The 12,064-nt window shown below is 40.9% G+C and overlaps 1 protein-coding gene across 1 annotated transcript in view; it reads right to left on the minus strand.

Moving 5' to 3' along the window:
- Nucleotides 1-12,064, minus strand: part of ERBIN (erbb2 interacting protein) — a 225,326-nt gene that overhangs the window by 20,482 nt on the left and 192,780 nt on the right. Inside the window, exons 15-19 of the mRNA XM_018569304.1 lie at nt 9,653-9,722; nt 6,376-6,475; nt 3,089-3,210; nt 1,792-1,962; nt 697-879 (exon numbers count right to left, since the gene is read on the minus strand). Of these exons, the coding sequence (XP_018424806.1) occupies nt 697-879; nt 1,792-1,962; nt 3,089-3,210; nt 6,376-6,475; nt 9,653-9,722 (646 nt within the window). The remainder of the gene's footprint in view (nt 1-696; nt 880-1,791; nt 1,963-3,088; nt 3,211-6,375; nt 6,476-9,652; nt 9,723-12,064) is intronic.

The following is a 12,064-nucleotide window of genomic DNA, read 5'->3' on the forward strand; positions in this document are numbered from 1 at the left end:
AGGGAGAGGCACTCCAGGGACCGGTGTAGGAAGCTGCCAGCTCCGAGGATTAGGTGAGAATAACTTTTTATTTTTGCTACCCTTGGCAAACACAAGCAGAGTTAACACTTGCAGTGCAGGGGTGGCCCCACTGCAAGGGTTAATAAAATGTCTGCCTGGAGTTCTTCTTTAAAAAAGGAATGATGCCAAACATACCGAAAAATAGATTTTGGATTCATATACACTTTATAGCGGGACCTGCTCTGGCTATAAAAAAAAAAAAACTATAAAAGACCAGTAGCCATATAACTGTTTTTGCTGTCTTTATAGCAACAGTTTTATTATATAGGACTTATTTCAAGCAGTTACTGGCATGTCAATCCCGCAGGATAAAGCTACAGAACTATTATGGCTTTTCTGCACTTTTTATCTCCATGTTTCCCTGTTAATGTAAACATAAACCATGTTTTCCACTCAACCTTTTATAGGCCCCTCAAGTCTAATGTTGCAACCCCATTATTGCCATTTCTTATACATATACAAGGAGCTTTTCTCTCTGTGTAGAGCAAATGCTATATGTTAAGCTCTCAATGTATGGAGAGTTCTCCATTGTGGAAACATTCACATACAAAACTTCTAAGTAATTCAGACTATGTTAAACTAATGACGGCTATTAAAATCAACAAGACAATGCTTTGAGCACGCACAGAGCCATACCTCAAGTGTCTCATCATGGTTGACAATAGTTGTTGCATTCCAGAAATTTTTAACAAGGTTATTCGGCTGTGAATTTGCAATGCTATTCTGCGTTTCTGGATCACTTGCTTTCTGTATGCAGTTCCCGGCAAGGAGCTTTTGCTTTTCTTCATCCTCGGGCTTAGCTGGAACAGACTCCAACGACTAGACACAAATAAAATTAAGCATGGGTAAAATAAAAGCTATTACAAAGGCAAATCACATTAGAATCAGGGTGCAGTTGAAGTTGATTTATGAGACAACAGATATTATGCATAACTTCATTTTCTGAAATACTAATACAATATTTTCAACCGCAGTACAGCTACTGATCAGCAATATTCTGCAATACTCCACAGATGACGCCCGCCCGCCCAAAAAAAAATCAAATGCCATTATTAAAAAACAAACACAATCTTTTTAGTGTAAAAACACCTGAGTAACTAAGTTTGAAGAATACATGGTGGGGTTTAGTAGGTATTTTAGATTTTTGTAATTAATGATCAGGACTGGAAAATGAAAAGGTTACAATAGATTTTTTTGTGATGAGGTAAATGTCAGAATCCTACATATTATTATGCATCCTTACACCCAACCAGCAGGTGGGGCTTGAGCCTTCTTTTCACAAGTTTCCCTGTCTCCCCATGCTCCTTTTTTTATAAAAAGGCTAAAATAAGCACACTAGCTCAAGCTGGAATTTAGATTTTTTTTTGCAGAGAATTAAATCACCATCTGCTTGTATGTGTTAAGCAAGCACACCGGAATCACGACGTATATTTTTTAGAACCTCATGTGAGGTTTCACTTGAATCGTCTCTCATCCAGGTAATTGGCTTTCCTGGCTTTTACAGTGATATGAAATGGTTAGCAGGTTAAAAATAGTAAGAGGGTGCTGCAATAGAAGACACCACAACAGTATACTGTGAGGAGAAGGAGTGAAGAATGACTTGTGTTTATACTATGCCTTCTGACCTCAACACACAGAAAGCAACCTTTTATATCTTAATTAATTTCTAAATGATGGTAAGGGAATGCGGGCACTAGATGCAATATCTACCCCACAGAACTAATGTCTCACCTTCACTGTTGTGTCATTCAGGAGGGATTGAGCTTCATTCAGCTTTGCCTCTTTATTGGCTTCCTCACCCTTCTCTTCTTCTTTCAACCGATGTACAATAGTCTGAACCGTTTTCACCATGTTCTTCAACTCATCAGGGTATGGGGTTGGATACCTCTTCAAATGTCCTTCCTAGAGTACAGGAAATCATACAATTGAACATACAATTGAAAATGAAAACACTCACACAGTGTGTTGTAATACATATTCTCTCCAGGAAAGCCTATCCCACCCCAAACTAACCAATTAACTATCTTTCTCAAACAATTCATCCCCACACAGCTACCTCCTCATGTATCACTTGCCCCTCCCTCTTAGACTGTAAGCTCTCACGGTCAGGGCTCTCCTTACCATCTGGTCTTCAATTGTATTGTAATGTCTTCCTTATATTGTAAAGCGCTGCACAAACTGTTGGCGCTATATAAATCCTGTATACTAATACTAATAATAATAACAGAGCTTTGCTCACTAGTGCTTATGCTTTATATCCAGCAATCCAACTACTTAAAATCCCAGGCATTCATTTAAAATAGGGTAGAAAACTCTCAAGTAAGATGGTGCAAACTTTAGTCGTATGGCCAGAATCAATTATCGCTAGGGCTTTAAAAAAAAGCAACCAAACCCCATCAGTTAATCATTGTTAGATTTAACATTTCAAATTCTTCCAAGGAATTTTAGAAGCATCTCACCTGAGCAAGTACAAAAAACGGTGGGTGATATGCATCATCACTAAAGAAAATCCCAAGTTTGCCCAAAACTTTCTTTTAGTTTTGGACAAAGTGGCAAAGGGTTAGAATATCTCTCAGATATTTATTCCTGCCTTTATCCCCATTAGGAAGAATTTTCCTCACATTTTATTCGGGGTGATTGTGGTCACTGAGACAGGAAGTGAAATCTTCTAACAGGTAAACAAACAATAGTAGTAAATAGGGATGTCCCAATACCGATACTAGTATTGGTATTGGGGCAGATACCAGGCATTTTCACGAGTACTTGTATTCGTGAAAATGCACCGATTCCTAAGGCCGATGCTGGCTCTTTAAATTTTTGTCGGGACCTCAGCAGCCTGCTGGGGACCTGGCAGTAGCTGTCACTGGCAGTGCCTGTCCATTTCTATACATATTTTAAGCACCCAGTGAGCAACTGCCTCACCTTATCCCCTGGATGTATAGGGATACTTCTGAGCATAAAAGAATACAATAATTTCATTATTTTTTTTTACACCAATGCCAAACTATTTCATGTGACAAATACAGACCCGTGCTGGAGCTTCTCTCTCATCCTTGTCATCGTCGCACTCAAAGGCAACCTGAGCCCTCTGCTTCCGCTGTTCTTCCCATAGAGAGGGGTTAAAACTCTCGTTATCAGAAGAGAAGATAACTGCAAAACAAACACAAAGAACATTAACATTCCTTAAATTTACAGAATCTGGAATCACTATCAGACTCCTAATCATAGAACATTTAAACAAAGCATGTAAATATAGGGGCCACAGGCAATGTAGTCCTTCTGTAATTGCTAAAGTGACATGACACATAGGCGGAAGGGTTGTTGTGGTTCATACACATTTTAACCATCTTCTTAAACAAGTACTTAGGACTTTGGTATAGCTAGGATTAAACTGAAATAAACCAGAAAACTACGCTACCATATCTATCTCTGCATTAAATAAAGGTTACAGTTGTGAATCTGCTTTGGCAATGTCAGTTAAAGAAAACCTGAGGAACGTGGAGGCTGCCATTGCTGATCTTTCCATGTGAAAACACCTTGAAGACATGCTGACCCTCTTGTTCAGTATTTTGGGTCACTGATCCTAAAAGTTATTTATATAAAAAGCTCTGACTTATGTCTTTCTTCATCTACAGGGGTTAGCGACTATAAATATTCACCTTTCCTGGTGCATGTGGTGCTGAACGCTGCTTTGTTCACAAGTTCTCACCTCCCGATGTCCAATGGGAAACTGACATTTCCAGAAGTGTCAATCTCCTGTGTCCCTCGCAGCTCGCACTAGTTCCTCCCTCTGCCCTCACATCACTACTGAGTCCTACAGTGACTTGGAGGTAACACCTATTTTATATTTATTACATTTTCCATTCACATAGCATAGGCTACAATTAAATGTTTTTATTTATATAGCGCCAACATATTCTGCAGCTCTGCACAATTGTTTAGACAAGACAAGTAACACTGACAAGCATCATTGACATACAGAAACAGTAGGCGAGGAGGACACTGCCCAAACAAGCTCACAATCTAAGAGGAAAGGGACCAAAGAGATAGTGGTGGGGAGGAGGAGACTACAGATGTAAACCAAATAAAATAGGAGGGATTTGGGAGGACTGTGCAATGGGAGCAGAAGGGACGATTGTATAGGGTGAGAAATCAAGATGTGTTTTGAGTGATTTTTTAAAATCGTGTAGGGATGGTCAGAGCCTGATGTGTAGGAGCGAATTCCATAAAGTGGGGGCAGCCCATGTGAGGTCCTGTACACGAGAATGGGTGTGCAGGTGAGTGGTGCTGGATAGTCTCATATCATTGGTGGATCGAAGGGGCCGATTTGGAGTACATCTTCTAATCAGGGATGAAATGTAAGCTGGTGCACGGTTATGTAGAGCTTTATAGGTAAGGCTGAGAAATTTGAAATGTATCCTAAAAGAAACATGTTAGGGTTTTAAGGGTTAACATTTCTTCAAGCTATTTCTTTGAAATGATCGGAGGGGCTGTGAGGTGGCTTGTCCATTGTATGTTAATGAAGCTCATCAGATAAACACAATCCTCAAATTTCAGTCCCATGTCTTTCTATAAGGACAGACCACTGTGAAAGGGCCAAAAAAAAACCTGGAATCAGCCATCTTGACTGATTTAATAAAACATCTAAAAAATAAGATTTTTTTTTTGACAGTTATGTTTTAGTATGCTGTGTGAATAGGAACACATTATGAACATATTGAGGGGTTTTCTCAAATTTGACTGCAAATGTGGAAATATACTTTAAGGTGAAGACAGCAAGAGATCAGTGGCTGGTACAGAATTGGTTATTACAAATTTCCCCAGAATTACACAACTGCCGGTACAGGAATGTTTCTGTCTGAAGATGTGTTAAGTGCCACTGCAATGATAAAACAAGTCCCACAAAGTTGAAGCCTCTGGTAGCGGCAAGTCTTGGCCCCGGCAAACGGTCCTGTGCTGCCCCTTCCTACACCAGTTGACTATCACTAGGACTATAAGATCTGACAAAATACAAGGAATACAAGGAAAATGGTCATTCCATTCAAATCCAGTATTGCCCACAACTACTGATATAAAAAAATCTAAACACCTTCAATAGGTGACTCATTATACCAAGTACATGCATTATGGAGGCCCAAAGGCCTTTCTTGCATTTAAAAAAAGATCTTCAGACTGAAAAAGCACCAGTACCTGGCATAAAGAACTCTTTACACCAGTATAATAACATCAAGCTTTGTCACACCCTGCATAACCTTATAAACATTTTCAAATATGTAACTGTGTAGATTCATTGAAATCACTGCACCTGCTCTGGTCACAAATCAAAATACAAAAAAAACAACCTGGCCTTTATTCTCTCTTGTCCATCTGGTAGAGAATAATTAATCTGCATGGTAAACATCTAGCATACCAGTCTGCAGTGACAGGAGGCTCAAATGAAGCAGATTGTTATCCCAGAACAAAGAACAGTTCTGTAACTGCTGGAGCATGAAATATATTCCAATGTGAACATCCACCTGATGGAACAAGTATGTTATACACAGGCCGAGCCAGCCTGAACTTTATGTCACAAGGAGTAATATATTAATGTTCCTGGGCTCTTTAACCCTTTCCCACTGGCTGTACCCATATATGTGGCAGCACAGAGGTGGACCGTATGTGTAAAGCCGGTATCGCTGTTTTGTGTTGAGAGAGAGTTCTCAAATATGCACCCTCCAGTACTGTGACCAGCTTCCAGACACAGAGCAACAATCAGGAACTGGTAGGACAGGCTCCCGATCACGTGATCAATGTGACAGCCACCCACAGTGATCACATGCTCTGGAGTCCCAGGAAAGACCTCCAGCATTTACAACTCTGGAAGGGCCAACAGATAAAAGCTCTCTTTAGTACCAGACTATGAGCTTCTACACTTAGAAGAGTTTTACCAAATTGGGCCTATCTAATTTAAATGGTCAACCAATCCAAAAGTAATATTGCAGTTACAGGTGGCGTCTGGTGGGCTGAGTAACTTTCTTGTTTGCGTGCATCCTTTGGGTCCTCAATCATTGAGATTTCATAGTTCCTCACTGATCTTAAAGTCTACAGCCTACTTCTACAGTGAAGACTGTTCCCGCTGTTGTACACCCCATAATGTGGTCCCTTATAATTGTCTTGATCCCGACCATGGACTGTAAGTGCAGAGTGAAGTCCTTGAGAGATCTAAGTAACCTTAACTGATTTTACCCTTTAGCATCAATTGAAAGTGAGGCAGTGTGGAAGTGAAAGTGAGGCAGTGTTAAATATGTCAAGTGCCCCGCACCCAATTGTCCTTACTTTCATCCGTTCGTGGTTGTTGAGGGAACATATAGTTGGTTAAAACCGTTTTCTCAGTATCCGGATCAGTCTCTTTTTGCAGTTGTATGAGGGGCTTGGACTGTAAACAAAAAAGTTTCTTTAATAAATGATATTAAAATGCTCACAGTTTTAGAAGGGTTCCAATAAAACTTTGTAACAAAAGAATTAGAAATATAAAAGAGGTGGCTTGGATAAGCCACAAAACATCTTCAACATTACAGAATACTATTAACTATACTGTGACCTGTATAAATGATGACCTTGACAGACACATGTGCAACAGTGCAAAAGAACTCTATGGAAAAAATTAATTCATACATTAACACCAGGTTTAGGAAGGTGATTGGATGGTAAAATGAGAGATATGTTGAAAAATGTTCCCTATACCTAGAGCAGGCCTGTAAACATACATGGTTATGTGCCTTGACATAAACCCGCGGTCGCTTCTACACTGGGATGGGGGTGTGGGCACTGTCCTTAAATGTTCAACCCACTCAACAGCCATTTTTGCAAAGAAAGTCTGCTGCACGGCTAATGAAACCTGGAGAGCCAGTCCAATCATTGCTTGAACCCGTTGTAAGTATGGGGCAGTGACATAAAATGCACCCCACCAAACTGTATATGTGCCACCACTAGGGGTCTTCAAACCTCTGTGCTATAGTGAAAAGCAATGTAGCTTAAAGAAGAGCTCCTGTCCAAACATTAGAAAACCCTTTTATACAGATAATGATAGCAGATGTGTTTAGATCAAGTTTAGGACCTATGTGTAAAAACTAAAAAAAGGACAGGGGAATAAAGGTTGAACTGTTGCCCATAGTGACCACCGCACATGCACGGACAGCGAATCAAAAGCCAAAGGTCTCCTATGGCTTAATTTTCCAAAAAATGAGAGAAATCTTTTTGGTCACTGTGATCAACAACTCCCCTTGTGTTCCCATTTTTCTTTTCCAGTTTTCATAAACCTAAAATGATAAAATATGCATCCATGCATAAATATTAAAATTTTGGTTAGTTCATAGAGAGAATCAGTCTTCTTTAAAAAGCTACTCAACAATATAGTCCTATTCAAAATATAGCTCGTCATATTCAAAATCTTAGATTCTTAGACATTTACAAATAATTTAATCTTTCAAATTTTTTTCTGCAAAGTTTTTTGGATTACTATGACTAGTGTTCTTACTAATACCTACTTTAAATAGTAAAAACATTTCCCACAAACCAAAGATTACACTCCTTTATCCAATGTCCGCACGCACGCAGTTCGGCCCCATAGGCTTCTATGTAGACAGATAGGATCCTATCCGTCTAACAGAGTTGTACATGTCTATGGGACTGAACTGCACATGCACAGACAGTGAATTGATAAGCTGGCAGAAACCTAAGTAAATATTGCAATCTAGGGGTGTGGGTGGGGGCTATACCTGCTTGTGAAGGTGGGGACAAATGGTTAAGAAAACTTAGCAGGAAAGTTTCCGTACCCTTTAAAACATTTTAATTTTACTAGATATTTTGTAAGCTTCTCTTGCTAGACTATCCTATACACTACAACATATTGTAACAAATATTGATAAACCATTGCTATACTTTTCCCCTCCCAAGTATCCCCCTTACTTTATTAATGTGTTATTTGTATAAACATGACAAATTTAATGAAGACATATTTAACATAAATAATCGTTTCCTGTCATTTTCTGCAGCTGGGAGGGCTGTTAAAAAGCAAACTAGCAGATTTCCTAAACTAGACACCCAGAAAAATATGTTGTCAGTGTTTACCCTGCTGCAAGATCACTGAGAGATGGTGGAAGCCATAATGTGTCTGCGGCTTCCCCCACCACTGATTGCTACAACATTCTGTGGAGGCAGAGTAGCTTTTAATGCTTTGCAGGACAAGGTTCTCCATTAGGCATAGCAGTCCATCTATAGGTGGCAGTTGCAAAGAAGCAGCTTTTAGGCTGGGTTCACACCTAGGCTTATTGAAAATGCGCGTTTGTCGCGCACTTCGTGACGCACGTTTTTACCGCGATTCGCGGTTAAAAAACGTGCGACAAACGCGCGTTTCCGAGGGCTACTTGGCTGTATCCCAATGGAAACACACAACAAAAACGCCCCAAAGAAGCTCCTGTACTTCTTTGGGGCGTAGGGCGTTTTGTAGCGCGTTCATACGGCCTGTAATAAGCCCAGGTGTGAACCATACCCATAGGAAATAATGGGATTTCGGTGTTTGAGCGTTTTTCAGAGCGTTCGAACGCGCTACAAAACGCCCAGGTGTGAACCAGGCCTTAACAGTATAGTTATTGCCCACACATTCTCTGTCCCCCCCCCCCATAATTTGCTTACAAATATTTATGCCATATAATAATGTGAGCCAGGTTAGACTTAGGACTAGACAAATGTAAGTCTGGGTTCACACCTAGGCGTTTTACGTATGCACGTCTGTCGCGCGACCGTCACGCGTTTTTTTTACCGCGGTTTGCGGTAAAAAAAATTGCGCGACCGTTGCGCGATTCCGAAGGCTGCTTGGCTGTATCCCAATGGAAAACGCCCTCCAAAACGGCCCAAAGAAGTACATGTACTTGTTTGGGCGTCAGCCGTTTTGTAGGGTGTTCAGACGGGTGGAAATACGGAAAGGTGTGAACCATACCCATAGAAAACAATGGGATTTTCATGGTTGTACGTTTTGTAGAGCGTTCATAGAGCGTTGAACGCCCGACAAAACGGAAAGGTGTGAACCATACCCATAGAAAACAATGGGATTTTCATGGTTGTACGTTTTGTAGAGCGTTCATAGAGCGTTGAACGCCCGACAAAACGGAAAGGTGTGAACGGGGCCTAAAAGACAATGTTCAGTTAAAGGTTTTTGCTTTCGGCACCAAAGGTTATATCCCTATAGGCTCCAGTGATCTGACTCTGTACATATGTGAATAACTATTAGGAGGCATACAGACATCATAAACCATATGTATTTAGGTCAGTACAGATGAATGCTGAGCCTCTTTAAGAAACAAAAGTGAGCTGATCTGAAATTCAAAAGACTGCTTCTGTGTTCCTGATGAAACATTGTGACCTTTTTAGAAGATGCTGTAAAAACTAGGCTCATGTATCTACTAACTCAGCTACAAATACACACAATAGTTTGCTATACACATGTATACAGATTTTGCTCATTCTCTCTCTCTCTCTCTGGAGTAAATTCTCTCAGTGACAGCAGGCTACATTTCACAAGGAACAGATAAAGGTTTCTCCAGTGTCACCCCACCTGATTATCTGACAGCCACATAGCAGTGAGCTGCTGCAGTCTTATGAAGCTAAAGGGCAAATTCTTTAGCCTGTGGAAACACAAAAATTATTAAAGTTAACAAAGAGATTTATTTTTCTGGTTTACTGATGCAGTGTGGGTGTCACACAAGAGTTCACAGCAGCACAATAACATCTCTGTGGTTTATAGAACAGAGCTATCATGGAAATTATACAGATCTTTTACCCAAATAATGCTAGCTATAAAAAGTTACAAAACCCTTCTGCCCACTTTAAGAATTCAAAGACCTTTTATTTAACGTCTTCTAAGAAATGGCTCTGTTTAAAGACCAACTGTCCTGGTCACATGTGAATGTTCTAGACCCCTTAACACTGGTCCCACCCATGACATCACCAATCAGGCAATGTAAATAGGAATGCTATTATTTAAGTCAGAATGAGTTACAGCTGGCAGCACACTATTTGCTTTCCCTACACAGTGGTAACTAGGCTGAAGAGTCTATAAATGAGGCTTCAGAAAGAGAAGGCTGCTGTATATTGCTTGAGTAAAATGACAAGAATCTCTTAAGCACATCAGCCTCTGCTCCCCTTCCACTGCCTCTCAGTACTGCTGCTGTTTGTCAGCGTGGGATAACAAAGCAAAAATAGTGGAATCGCGTGTTTTATATGTACTTTAGTGCTATCCCCATGACCCTGCTGTCGTAGGCACAGGCCTGTCTTATGGTAAATATGGCCTTCTACAGCTTTTAAAGCTTATGAACAGTTAGGTCACAGTATTCCATTCAGGACCTGTATAAAACCCCCCCATTTATTTGTGAGATTAGCTTTTTTAGGTGGCATCTGTAAAAGCCATACAAATGAATTGCATCTGTTAAGGGGCAGTGTCCACAGGCACTGCAGTCCATGTGGATTTTTATGCAGTCCTCATCTATAATAAAGCTGAACTCCAGTTTTGTTTAAAAATAAATAAATAACATTTGATCTAGTTATAATATTATACATATAGAACTAAAATATGTTTTTCCAGCCTTCATATTAACCCCTGTTGTCCTCTGCATGCAGGCTAGGAGAGGCAGGGTAAGCACTCTTTGCTGACAGTTTGACACATGGAACATGCTCACCACATCGGAGAGCACTGGGATAGAAGTTTGAGGGCTTGTTCACATCAAATGCAAACCAGATCTGCATGAGTTTCTGCACACGCAGTGCGTTTTGCCGCATTTTTGCCGCGTTCCAGGCCGGGTTTTTTCCCCCGCCTAAAATGGGCTTTCAGTGCGTTCCAGGGCATTTGCATGCATTTTTGATGCGTTTCAGAGCAGGAAAAATAGGGCATGCTCCAGTTTTTTTACATGCTCTGGAACTGAATGCTGCGGTGTGAACTAGAGCCCAAAATACCATTGAAATACATTGGACGCAGTTTTGATCCGGTCCATAACTGCTCTTCTCCTGGAACACGCCTGGTGTGAACAAGGCCTAACAGAAGTTCAGTGTAAAACCAGTTGGTTCAGGAAGTGCTTGCCATCCCAGAACCACTTTTTGGTGCTAGTGTGTATGAAAAATACAATATATCTACACGGGCAAAGATACATTCTAGGCAGGCCAAGTTTTAAATTGTTTTAAACCATTTTAGGGCTGCAACTAACGATAATTTTCATACTCAATTAATTGTCAGATTATTTGTATTAAAAAAAGTAAAACCAGCTCTCGTGATGGACAACAATTTCAATACAAATTAGTAGTCCATCACAGGAGGGGGCTTTGAGCGGTGGCTACATTACAGGGGTCTCACCAAGGGATCTCTGCATGAAGAATGAGGGTGAGGACAGTGAAGTCACCCACTATAGGAAGGATGGTGGGATCAAATTGTGTAGAAAGAATGGTGAGGTAACTCTTTGTAGGAAGGATAGGAGAGAGGATGATGGCTTTACCTTCTGTAGAAAGTATCAGGGCATCTGTTATTACCTGGAGGGGACATTTGTTAAAGACAGATGCCACTCCCCAGCCCCACCACCAGGTAATGACAGATGCTCCTCTCTAATCAGATGACAGATAACAATCCCCCCACAATGACAGATGCCCCCTCAACCTACCATGGCCAGTCCTGCTCAAACTGACTTCCTGGACCCCTGAGCCCACACTCTCCCTAGAGGCTCTCAGAGGATTTTTTAATTAATTTTTGGCAATTTGTCATTGTCAGCAGGTGTCCTTGCCAGGAAGAGCGATGTGCGGCAGTGTCAGGCTGTCAGTGGGGGGGAAGTGCAGGTGGGGTGAGGGGAATAATCTGCATAGGTGAAACAGACATGCACAGCACACAAGTCTTACTTAAGGAGTCACAGCAGCCGTGACTATAGGACAGTGTCTTCCTCCCTACTCTGTGATAGCTTGGTCTATGTCCCAGCCAGGCTGCCAGTTC

Source organism: Nanorana parkeri, unplaced genomic scaffold (genome assembly GCF_000935625.1).
Source record: "Nanorana parkeri isolate BGI_ZX_2015 unplaced genomic scaffold, ASM93562v1 scaffold34, whole genome shotgun sequence".
In the NCBI taxonomy this organism is placed as follows: domain Eukaryota; kingdom Metazoa; phylum Chordata; class Amphibia; order Anura; family Dicroglossidae; genus Nanorana; species Nanorana parkeri.